The sequence below is a fragment of the Alternaria arbusti genome (genome assembly GCF_024043155.1).
Source record: "Alternaria arbusti strain BMP 1465 chromosome Unknown scaffold_13, whole genome shotgun sequence".
Taxonomy (NCBI): domain Eukaryota; kingdom Fungi; phylum Ascomycota; class Dothideomycetes; order Pleosporales; family Pleosporaceae; genus Alternaria; species Alternaria arbusti.
This window is the reverse complement of record NW_026249953.1, coordinates 253,573-266,258: the sequence shown is the minus strand read 5'-3', so window position 1 is coordinate 266,258 and position 12,686 is coordinate 253,573. Positions and strand designations below refer to the sequence as shown.

Below are 12,686 nucleotides of genomic sequence, written 5' to 3'. Positions count from 1 at the left end.
GCGTGAGAAACTGCTGCTGGGTAATTGTGAGTTCCAACGTGGCTGAAGCTCGGGGGGCCTCCTTGCGGAGGGTGTACGGGAGCATGCGGATGACCGTCGTATCTTTGCATGCCCCGTGGCGCTTCCGTGTAGTGAGGATACTGGTCGCTTCGCGGTGATACACTCGAATAATCCCGATAGGAACCTTCGGCTTGCTGGCTATCAGACCGGTAGGATTGTGGATAGTGCGGCGGAGGCTGAGGGACTGCGGCTTTTATAGTGGGTTCGTGACTGTACGGAACCGAGACTGGTGGATATGGCGCGCTCTGGGTATATTGAATGGGCGGTTGAAATGTGCCGTGTGAATCGTGCCTATACTGTGTCTGTGGGCCGGTGTGCATAGACTGAGGGGGCGGGAAATACGAAGCGGTGGGCGTATGACCATGTGGAGGGTGGTTTGGCGAAGAAAGCGGCTGTTGGTGAAGAGGTGATGGCAGAGGTTGTTGATGAGGCTGCTGATAAGCTTGATCGTGTGTGTAGCCATGGGCCACTCCAGGGTAAGCTTGTGGGGGTTCCAAAGGCCCTGAAGTTTGGTTCGCGTCCATGTGGGAGAAGTCGAAGCTACCGTGCGGGCGTGACTGGATTGGACCAAGCATGCCCTCTTGCATGCCGGTAGTTGGCCCAGGCCCTCGATATGATTGATTGCGTGTGCCAGGAAGCATGGAGGTGTGATATTGGATAGTGCTGACAACGCCTGGGTGATTCGGCCAGTCGCCAATCGGTGGTTTGAAGATGACTCGTTGGTTGTAGCCCTCGCACTGGCGTTTGGACTTTATGCAGTTGTTGCAAGTAGGTCTCTCTTCACCACACTTTATGCGGCGTTTTCGGCAGGTGAGACATCCAGTTTTGGTCCTCTTTCTCATCTTGGAGTTGGTAGCAGACGCTGAGAGGCCTGTTGGTGACACATCGCCCGGGCCTCCCGAGATTGTAGCGGGCGCCATACTGTCCATGGATTCGAGTAAAGAGATAGAGGTAACAACAAGCGAGTCTGTGGCACTTAGTACGAAGCTACAAGGCCATATAAGGGACGTAAGACTGGGATGACATACCTGAGTAATCTTCGATCCTGAGGAATGGGGGCACGAGATCGGCGGGCTGATGTTGGTCCGCTTGGAAGCGGGTACGGAGCCAAGATCGATTAACCTCGCAGCAGTGCCGATCTGAATGGTTGAATCCTGCGGGGCGCCAGTGACGAGGCAGTCAAGCTTCACGGGCGACTGGGTTAAAGATGAAAGTGATGGTGTCGTCTTGTAGGAATCCAGGGCTCGAAGGCAAGAACAAATCTACTCAGGGAAAGTCGATCATTCAGCCCACGGGAGCCATGTGGAGTCAGGGCTTCAATGTTAGTTATAACGAAGTGGGGAGCACGCACCAGGTGTCAGAGGCCGCTGGGAAGGCCAAAAGGGGAGCGAGCGGCAAGCCCGCCGCTGTTCGTGGGTACGGAAGGCTGTACGTAAAATGATAGCGCGTCCACAGTACCTACATCAGGCATGGAATGGCCATAGGAGCAAAGGTGTTCTAGACTAGAATGGGAACTATACTTTTCTGGGGAGCGACAAGGTACATGGGGGTTGGATCAGGGTGGGCAACTGGAGTCGGATGCAGAAACAGCGGGTGCGGACACGGACTTGGAGTGTTCAGAGCAGGGCAAGAAGTCAAGTTCGATTCGGCAGCTGTCGTGCGAGGTCTCGTCGGAGTGCGTGCCAATGGACCGGGGGTATTGAAGGGCTTGCGCTAGGAGAGTGGGAGAAGAGAATTGGCGGCTGATCAACGGATCTGATGCCGGGTAGGCTAATGAGGGGGGTATGATGTTTTGCGTTGGACGTGGGTTCCCAGCCAATCTGCCCGATATAGACACACGACTGGCGAAGCGATGGGGGTGCTTTGGTTGCGAGCGTTGAGAGATGGGCGGCGGGACGTCGGCCTGAGGAGCTAGCCTGCAATCACTTGGTGCGCTGCCGAGTTCGGAAGCGGCCACGATGCTTTGCCGAGGATCCTCACCCTTCTTGCTCCCACCCACTGCACGTCGGCAAAGCAACCTCTTTGACACTTTGCTCCACCCTGAAGCGTGCTTTGCCTGCTAGCCGCTTGGGCAGCTGTCATCAGCCTCAGTCGCGTGGAGGTTGCGTTCGTGTGCGGAGCCTGAGTGGAACGTGGGACTCGGGCGACAGCTGGACATGCTTCTGTTCCCACGACACAAACCTTATTCCGCGCAAAAGATATTCGTGTGCGACGCGTCTTCACGTACATATCATCCCAATCCATCACAGTGACTGGCCCAGCTGGAGCGGACGTGTACTCGCCCAGTTCAACAGCTGTGGACATTGCCAATGGCCTAGCTAGCCGCTATTGCTGCCAGGCCTCCAGGAATCGCGCAATTGCCACGGTGGTCTGCTCTGATTGCCTCTGATACATGGCTCTATCATTACCAGAAGCGGCATGGTGCTGATCGACTGATGGCGTCGTCTCACGCGCGCCGGCCAACGAGCTTAAGCATCCGCCAATTAACCTATACCATCAACCACCCTACCGGACCTTCTGTTGGTTTCGCGCGTTTGATTCACCGAGCACCCCGGACATATTTCGACGTCACTGGCACAACTGCTACTAGAGTGGCCGGCATGCAAAGCATCTTCGCGCTGGTGGCGGCTCAGGGCAAGCTGAGCGGAATACCAAGCTCCGTAATCAAGAGCCATTGCCGCGGGGGCCCACGCTTCTATTATGATTTTCGTCCAGGAATCGCGAACCCGACAGCTGGGCATCGTCAGCCTCTGATTGTGATGGCTCCCTGCCCACGAGTCGACTGCCTCGTCGACTGCCTCATTCAGGGCTCAACGGGGTCAAGGGAGCGAGGTACCTGTGTGCTCGGCGCTATGCCTCCTCATGCCATGTGCTGATGAGCGTGCGGAATGACGATCATGTGGACTTTTGTGGGGCTCGGAATACCTCTATTTCCAGTAATGGCCGCTGAACTTCGCATTCGACATCGCGGGTACGGATGCGAAAGAGCAGCCTCACCCAGTACGCTAATGCAGCATCTTCACACCACGATTGCATTAGTGCTGCGCGCATGCACGACTCGGGGTTGGCAGAGACATAATTCTGCCTTGTTTTGTTTTTCAAAGTCAGTGTCAGACGTTCACCGGGAGAACTGTCTACTGGTCCGCTCGGCGCAGTCGCGGTCTCTTGTGCTTTTTAGTCCTGGTATATCAAACGGGTCACCGGTTCGACGGCTGCGGGTACTCTTCCCGGTTATTAAAGGATCAGATGTAAAGGAAGACGTGCAAGTACAGTGACCTTGGGCGTCATTCTCAAGACCCTACAAACAGGGGTTGAGCCCAGGTTACCAAGGCGCTGGACCCGAGATGCTGCACCTCACATTCTGGCTGCAAAAGCAACCACTTTCCGAGTCATCGGTATGTCCCGATCATGGCTGTTTACGGAAGTGACCGAACTATAAAGCCAATTTTAGACAAGGCTCTCCAAGATAACGGGATGCGGTTGAGCTTGCGGCGTGGTTAGCCGGATCCGGACAGCCATTCGTGGATTACTACACCGGTGACGATCCGACGGAAGCACAGTTTGCAATTGCAATCGAGATGCAGGGGTCGAAAGAGTTCTCTGCTGTGGCTGCCACGAGAAACGGAACAGCATTGGGCGTGTAGTGGTAGGTGAACGGCGACTACTGAAGGCGCCTTGCTCCAATGGGCTCACCTTAGCGACCTGGACCCTAGATCCAAAGCTTGATTTTCGACATGGGCTGATGCCATATCTACGCCCCTCATCCGCTTGCCATTCTGGACAAGGGGATTGACAGCACTCCCCACATTTGCTAGTCACTTCTGTAAGTTATTGCGAAGTGCACGTGATCGGATAGAGGCGCTGACGTCGTGTTAGGGGGGGTATACACGACTCGCATTGAGAAGATGCACGAAGTGATGCGGACATGCTCACCCGCACGCCCACGTCTAAAGCGGTTTCTTCGATGTTCGGTTAGGACATCTGCCATGCCGGGTGTTACTCACGGCTATTGACTGCGGCTGATGAGTGCAGCAAGGCTTTGTTTGCGGCCTGCAATCTGAGCATCTCCCCAAAGCGACGCGGTCGCATCAGTTATCTCTTGGAGTGCTGCTGATGCTTCAGTACTCTACCATCTCAGAGGTGTGCCATTACATATGACGACAAGATCAACTCAATAAGCCAGTATTCTGCAACCTTGCACAATCTGACCCCGCAGCCTATATCCACTAGAGAGACGGTAGTTCCAAGGTAGTTCTAAGGTAGTTCTTGCGCGAAGTCAGTACGCGGCCGTCGTCGTTTGTCCGCTACCTTCTCAAGAGGAAGTTTCAACAATGACATGGCAGTAAAGTAGCAACGGCTGATATATCAAGCTTGCTAAAGCACAGTATGCTCTCGCTCACCGCTGTCCTCAAGCGCAGCCACAGGACACCGTGAACCATCTCAGGGTTGTAGCTTGCGCAGGTACACCTCCGCCGTAACGGAAGCGTTTACACGACATTGCTAGTGCAGCGACACCTGCAGCCATACAGCATCCCATATTACACGAGCGGATTTCACTCACGGCTAAAGCGAAGTTTCCCGACGCCACTGTCCACGCCACCAGCCGACAGCGTTGCCTCTTGCGAAACGTCCTTCACTGCACATGGCTCCCTTCCAAAACACCCGATTTGCCGTCATCGACCTAGCAACTAGCATGTTCCTACCCCAGGTTCTGGTGCTCGGGATCCCGGCGAAGGAACGGGGCGTATCCGAAGGAAGCTTCGGTGACATTGATCGGCTACCCATGTCAACGATCCTGGTAGGTTGCATGCATGTCATTGTAACGACACGCGGTCTTATACAAGGAACGTCCTTCGCAGGTACAGTAATGATAATATTACCACTGCAAGTCCTGGTGTTCCAATGCATTCTGGCGCGAGGGTAATAGCCACTGCAGTTTCTTCTGTCAACCTTCTCGAATGCCGATAACATAATAGCGCCACAACGCCAATTCCTTCACATACGACCATAGTTTCAGGATAATAGCGCTTCCCGTTCGCTCAGCGGTACTCAAGCCTGTGAACGGCAGACTAGTAGTCAGGTGGGTGACCACTGGCGAATCCCCGCTGTTGTATGTTTTTTGTCTTTTTTCTTCGCAATTTTTTACCCAGCAGCAAACCTTACTACCATGCTTCTCTTTTTCCAACCTCGTCACCAGGAATTCACTCCGCGGCTGCTATTCACGTATCCAGCGTATCCAATTCGGTCATCGCCTCGAGGCCCAAAGTAAAGCAACTTGCATACCACTAGCCATTGCTTCTGCTGCGAACTCCTTACGAACTTCGCCACGGGGGCGCAGACTATTACTTGCTACTGCAACTAGAGTTGTTCTGCATGAAGAATACTCTTTGCTTCTCTACGTTTCTTTTGGCAAACAGGTCCGGCAAGCAAACCCACACCAATCCAACCCAACGGAGCTGCAAATTTGAGCAGGGAGAAATGGAAGTGACGTCTACACCAGAAGGAATTCCAGCAAGACGGCGAATGAATACAGCATACAGATGACGCTATGTGGTATAGTCAAACAAGCGGCGATGCAGTCGTTTTTCATCGGCCCGTCGCATTGCCTTTTCGTACCTGCATTTCTCCAGAGACTACGACATGCACCTCCTTCTAATCTTGACTAGTCTCATCGATGAGTACCGAAGTACGTTGCCGTCAAAGTACGTACGTATGCTACACTTGCTTTTACTCGGGTCGAGAGCCTGCCGGAGTCGCGCCAAACGTTACCCGACTATCTCCCAACCTCTCTATACGGCCTGGCGTCGATCGCCAGGACCCTGGTTCGCCCGAAAGATCGTTCATATCTTATTGGGTCACTCGTATGGGCAATGCGACGTACTGTTTGACGATATGTTGTAGGGTGATGTTGGTGCTTTGCCTATGTCACGGCGCGTGGCAGAGATACTTAAGTGCAACACCAATTCGAACCATTTTGAACCTCCGCTATTTTGAAACATAGAGCGCGAGCAGCATGTCTACCCAGCACCAGAGATGACATCTGGATCGCGCATGACGATCTCGTCGATCTGATAAGCCTCTAAATTACCCCTCAGCAGTTCAACCAAACTACTGAACTCGGGTGCAGTACCAGATTCAAGATTTGGCTGAACAGTGGAAGCTAACCTTGACTCGCCCAGAGTAAGCAGTTCTGGGCTGACGACAATCCGAACGCGACAGACTAGAGGGTTGTTTCGCACCGAACGTCGCATTTCCCTGTTTCGTCGCATGGAGTAGGGATGATATAACGCGTGTTGTGTATCTCTCGAAGAAAGCAAAACCGAGAGGAAGGCTGTACAAACCTCGGGGATTTGCACTACAGCGGATATGGTCGCGGGCTCAATAAGAGTAATATATCGTCTATTGGGCGTCTTGATGAATGGAGACTTGACCATCGAGGATGATTCCTACGGACTAACTTTGACGTTTAATCTTATTCAAGAAATACACTCAACACCCAGAAGCCTACATCAACATGAGTACCACGATGTCAATGAGCTGAAGTTAACGTAGGCTCTAAGTTATTTAGTCTCTTTTCTCAACGCGGTGGTGTCGATGTCGTTGTAGGAAGAGCCGTACGATACTACGGCTGTGTCATGACATGTTGAGAAGGCCAAATTGCAGCAGTATCCTCGTACCAAAAATCGAAGTTCGGCAACCGGCGTGCATCTAGTAGGTTTCTATCATGAGTCTCTCGACAACCTCGATTTCGGTAAAGTATGGATGCTTTGCCATCGCTGGCCAAACTTTACGAGGGTCTGAAACCATGCGCCTGGAAAGCATCGTGGACTCATCACGTTGTAGAAGTATTTGATAGATTAAGATGCTAAATAGATTTCCCTACTGTCACGAAACATTGTAGTAGTCACATCGACAATTTCAAGGTCTCCGGAATCAGTGCGCCATCTTGACACAGGCAACAGCCAGGATACTTCTATGCAAACAGATGCTGCGCGATATTGCGAAGTGTTGGTAGATATCCCGCGTGGAAGATCGTCATCGAGATGTACAGGAGGCATGTAGCTTTGTGAAACTTCACCGCACTGGCTTGCCGTATGTGTTGCACCACTTCTATTGCCCCAACCATTCGTACGGCGATTCCAGTGGCTCCAAACATCTTTGTGGTACATCCGCAGTCCATCCGAGAGTTCTGTTGGTAGAGATTTCACGAAGTGGGGGTAGTCAGGGGTCTGCAGAAAAGTTCCCCGCCATCACTACGCACATGTCAGAATCTTCCATGAGCTTGCCAGTGTAGTTCTCCATACCCCCCAGCCCCCTCAGCAAAGTTTGGTCAAACCTCATCGTCGCCACGTCAAACTTTCGTAACTCCCTTTATAATACTTGTATCTCTTCTAACTTCCATCAACTTCCGATATGGTCTAGTGGCTAGGATTTGCCGCTCTCATAGCAGAGTCAGCTCGCTGTTGCAGCGCAGTGCCGGCAAGGCCCGGGTTCGATTCCCGGTGTCGGAAACAATTCTTTTGTTCTTTTTGCATCTTTCAGGTTCGAGTATGGGTTGGTATATCTTTTTGCCTGCACCCACGAGACGCTTCAGAGGCTGGGTATGTACTTGGATAGCCTCTAGAGTATAGTACAACACTTCTCTTTTGCTCTTCGCGACATGTGAAGTCACTGCCTGGGTTGACTACACGTGGCATGCAGGTACGACCGAAGAGAGTCTACCCTACCACGATCACTGCTCCACTACTTTCGTGCGGCTTGCTCTTAGTAATCAACTGCCTGTGTTATTTCATGGATTCTGATATGGAAGGGCACTCGAATGAGACTTGCCAGAAGTGTAGATCGGCTTCGTGCAAACTACAGCGGACTAGCAGCCCACCCACACTCACACCTCATACGAGGTCAACCTAAACAAGTCTGCAGCCTGAGTTAGGCTGGAAACATGCAAATTAGGCGACCTCACGTCAACGTCGCATCAAAGTGCTTCCTTGAATGAGGTGCTGTTAAAACACAAAACTATAACGACTGGTATTGGTATAGAACAGGTCGTGACGGGGTCACTTCAAATGATCGCTAATTCTGCAAACAAGAAACCCCAAGCCGTCCATCATGTGGACAAAGACAGACGCCGGTAATGATCTTTACAATGGTGAACGATAGACAACATCTTCTTTTTGCACTTAATCCTCCCGCAGCACCGCCGCAGTATACCCATTCTGTCCCGTACTCGCATCCCCACTGCCACTCTTCAGCCAGCAATTCGCGCCATTCTCAGTCTCGTACCTTGTACTAAAGTCAGAGCTAATCACGGCGGCTTTGCAGGCACTGCTTGCGTTCATGGCGCTGTATTGACTGCACGCGTCGACGCATTGCTCCAGGGTGTATGCGGTGAAGCTCATGAGGATGGTGTCGAGGATGTTGGTGCTGTCGAGACAGTTGTAGGTATACCGACCACTAATATCGGACTTCTTGCCTTCCAGTCGACTTGAGATGAGGAGCGTGGATGGACATGTTGCATTGATTGACTGGATGGCGCCAAATGGTCTCGCAGAGTAGTACGTCCCTGTGTCTTCAGTTGCAGCCGCCGGGCTATCCGTTGGAGTATCCGATGGGGCATCCGCTGAAATATCCGATGGACTCGCCGACGTGGGTGTTGGAAACAGCTCCATGCTCGAACTCGCCGCAGCCTGCTCCGCTGCAAGTGCTTCGGCCTTCCTACTCAAGCATTAGACAATGTCAAAGAACTAGAACCATGTCTTACTTATCGGCTTTCTCTTGCACCACAAGTCCTCCCCCTATACTGGTGCCTACAAGTGCAGCAACGATGGTGAATGACATGGCAATGGTGAACCAGTATTTGCGTCGCCTGTGAGCGAAGAACTTCTTCCACATATCAGGAGGGACCTGGATGTGAGGGGCTTGATACTGATCGCTGTCCAATGCAGTACGGTACGAAAGAATGTCGTGAGAGCCCCGCAGGCGTGAGGACCTCGTCCGCGGCAGACGACCGCGTCCACCATCGTCATCATCGTTGATTTGTGGCAGCTTCGTATCGCCGTTAGCAGAGTAGCGGTTGACGGCCTCGGGATATGTCTCAGGTTGAGCGATCTGCAAACCATCCGACATATCGAGCCGCTCGGGCTTCTCGTCCTTCTCCGTTGTAGTGGTAGAAATTGTAGACATTGTACATACGGACCGCCGAAGATCAGGTCGGGATTGGGACAGTTAATGTGATTGTGTGACAATGAGGGACCAAGCCAAGTATAAGTGTATTCGCCAGCCTCCTAACTAGTCAACGGCGTCTAGTAATCGGGCGTGTGCTAGATACACGCATGCGGGTGCACTTGCAGCAGGCAGCGTGGGCTGCCGAGATCTCCAGGTAGATCGCTGTATACCCCGTGCGAGCCATGTGCGTCAATGTCGACAGCCTCTTATCAGGGTCTGAACACCGATTCCAACATAAATGAAGAGGGGTTCCACGTATCGGAGAGCTTCGAAAGTGAGATGCGGCACACCGATCAGCCAGATCATTTTTGAATAGGAAATCCCTTGCTCAACCCTTACCTCCACGGACCCTTGCGCAAGACTTGGGCTGGAACGATCATGCTACCACCTTCAAACATGGTTAGTGTCGTGAAGGTAAGGAGAGTTTTATTCTAGATGTGCCGTTCCTGAGGCTTTTTCTTGGTCTCTCAAGAGGTCAGTTCCTTCGGATTGTCTACCAAGCCGAGGTAATACTCCACGCACATATAAGGGATACCTCAATATGACCCTGACAAGGCTGGGCTATTTCCAGATGGTATGACCCGGATAAGGTTGAGGTATTTCCACGAGAAAAGGCAGTCGAGTTGTAGATGTTCTGGCTAGGATGCTCTGTAATCCTTTCCTGGTTTCGTCGAAAGCCCGATCTCTGTGTTCCCACCAACTAAACACCTGCGCAATAGCCCGTTCTTCCCCAGAGACGAAAATATCGACGCCAGGTGAGTGCGCATTGATACCCCATCTTTATGGGCGTCGATGGCGTGTTGCGAATATGGGACGAGCGTGTTGTTGTGGAGTTCTGGAGTTCTGGAATGTCGAGGAAAGAGGGCGCTCAGGTCCGACGCGGAAGGTGCGAGCACCGCCACCGCCACACAATGACGTGCGTGTCCAGAAACCCGGTCACAAGAACAAGCAGAGCAGTCGGACTTCCAAGCGCTTCTCTAACACATCACATGCTGTGGCGCAGCTTCAAATAGGCATCGTCACTTTTGTTAATTCCCACGTTGTTCCTGTACGCATAATCTTTAACTTCATCCAGGCAGCAACATTTCGCATAGTTCAGGCCGCTAGGTCACAACAGCGCTTCGATTACCTCCACATCTGCGGCCAAAGTCTTCATCTCTCGTCACGAATGATTTTGTGATTGCCTTCCACGCCTGAGACATTCATACGTCTCGCCACCCACAACCAACACCCATCATGGACATCCCACGCGGCCACGCAGCAATGCCGCTCACAGAAGCCGACTTCCTAGACTTCGTCTACAACTACTTCAAAGCCGAGTACTATCCCATCCGCTCATTCTGGTCAACAGCAACCGCCTTTCCACGGCAGACTGAACGATGGATCTCCATGGGCCATGAACTCTCACCGCTCCAAGTCCGACCCGCGAACGCGCAGGCGCAGAAAGATTTGGAATCTCTGGACTACTTTACAAGAAAATGGAACCTCGATGCTGGATTCGTGAGAGGCTTGGTTATACGATTCGCAAAGTACGAGTTGCACGAAAGACTGGAGAAGAGATTGTATGAATGCGCAAGACTAGACTTGATGGTAAGGAAAGCGCTGAAAGAGAAGCATTTGATCGATGCACTGTGGCCAAGTCCTGCGCCGCGGAATATTGCGAAAGATTTGTTGCAGCAGGGTGTTCAAGCTCGCCAATGGTACGGCGACATGTTCAACAAGTATTTCCGCGTCCTACAGTCTATCGACTCGTTTCAGCTTCGTCCGGAAATCGACCATCACATCAAGACCAGCGGGAAACTAATGTTGATCCCCTTTGTGGATCATCTCATCTTCGGAGCAGTCGACCCTATCATACCAATCGTGGCGAAAGGAGCAGGCTATGCGAATGCTAAAGGGAGAGGAAACGACAGGAATACGCCAGGCTTCGGTGAGCCAGGAAAGTTTGAGATCAGGTTCGATGCACCGACCGAGGTCACAGATACGTATACGAAGAGCGTTGTACGGCAGTGTCAGTGTATGAAGTGTGGTACGAAACGAGACGTACAGGTCGTAATATCAGTGGACCCGAATCCAAACGCTGGAGCGAGTGCAGGTACATCGTCTACCAGTCGACAACGCGACACAGCGCCACCAAACTCCAGAACCGCACAGAGATACAGCCCAGGCTACCAGATGCCTACCCAGAACGAACCAGCACCTCCACGCCAACCTCCCCGACCACAGGCACAACCACCCCAGGAACCTTCCCCATCTCAGCGCCCATCAACACCCGATCTCAAAAAGCAATGCCCACGCTGCACCTTCCTCAACGATCCCGCCTTGACAGCCTGCGAAATGTGCGAAGCCTCTCTGCCAGAAGCCACTATTGCGAAACCGCCCAGTCCAGTGTCCAACAGAAAGGCTCCTTCGCACTCACACTCCGCATCGCACCCACTACCCAACAAGCCTCGAAGCAGGGAAGAAACACTCCAACAAGAACAAAGACCCAGCGGACCGAATAGACACAGTCTGAGCCAAAGCCTTTTCTCCATTTTCCCATTCTCGCAGCAACAGCAGCAGGAGCATCATGCCAAGTTGCCGCCTACACAGCAGGTTGATACCTCTGCTGCTGTGAAAACAGCGCCTGCACCAAGGCAGGAGATGAGGAAGCAAGAAGATGTCCGGCCTTCTTCGAAAGAAAGCAACAAACCTCAAATCTCTCATTCTCCACACCCACCTCCCCACACCGAACCGTCCTCTTCCCGCCACGCTGCAACCACACCCCCAAACCGCCCCTCCACACCACCACTATCCAACCACCCAGAAATGGCAATGATGCCCCTCTCCCCCTCCCCACCGTCATCTTCTCATCCCCGCCCGGCTCCCGCTGGTCTCCCTAGTAACCTCATGGACGACTTCGTCCCTGTGTCGCCTGCTTTTCCGCAAGACGACGAGGATGAGGATGCGGGGTGGGGGTCTATGAGTAGGGAAGAGGCAAGGGGACAGGAGAGTAGCAGTGAGGAAGACGATGATGATGAGGGAGGAAGTGGCAGGGGGAAGGGGATGATTGATCTAGATGCTGTGGCGAGGGAGGAGGCTGATGTTTGGGGGGATAGGGAGGATTGAATGACTGTACATGCAGAGGGCTGGATGGAGAGATTGGTGTTGGATTTGGATCTAGAGAGATGTCTGCCTAGTTCACTGTTTAGTTATCCATGTCAGGCGTTCAGAGTTACGTATTGCATCAAAGGAGAGGGAATGAGATTACGAGGTTGAATTGAAAGGACTCTTAGTTGCGTTTGTCTATACTCCCAAACACCCATTCCCAAGCCCACGTCTTCAGCGCAATAGAAATGTACGGCCAACTCCACGCTTCATGGTCTTTCATCCGCCCGCTCCATGCAATGCACCAAGCGCCC

General features: G+C 52.5%; 2 protein-coding genes and 1 non-coding gene across 3 annotated transcripts; 2 read left to right on the top strand and 1 right to left on the bottom strand.

Annotated features, from left to right (window-relative positions):
• The first annotated feature begins 7,467 nt into the window (after nt 1-7,467).
• Nucleotides 7,468-7,571, top strand: J4E86_008350. The gene has a single exon. It is a non-coding gene; the product is annotated as a tRNA-Glu (tRNA).
• A 669-nt stretch (nt 7,572-8,240) lies between these two features.
• J4E86_008349 (uncharacterized protein) lies at nt 8,241-9,243 on the bottom strand (the record flags this gene model as incomplete). Its single annotated transcript, XM_051448862.1, has 2 exons — nt 8,241-8,775; nt 8,822-9,243. The coding sequence occupies 2 exons, from the start codon at nt 9,241-9,243 to the stop codon at nt 8,241-8,243; spliced, it is 957 nt and encodes a 318-aa protein (XP_051299859.1).
• Nucleotides 9,244-10,521: 1,278 nt separating this feature from the next.
• On the top strand, nt 10,522-12,393 carry J4E86_008348 (uncharacterized protein; the record flags this gene model as incomplete). Its single annotated transcript, XM_051448861.1, has 1 exon — nt 10,522-12,393. The coding sequence occupies one exon, from the start codon at nt 10,522-10,524 to the stop codon at nt 12,391-12,393; it is 1,872 nt and encodes a 623-aa protein (XP_051299858.1).
• Nucleotides 12,394-12,686: the final 293 nt, after the last annotated feature.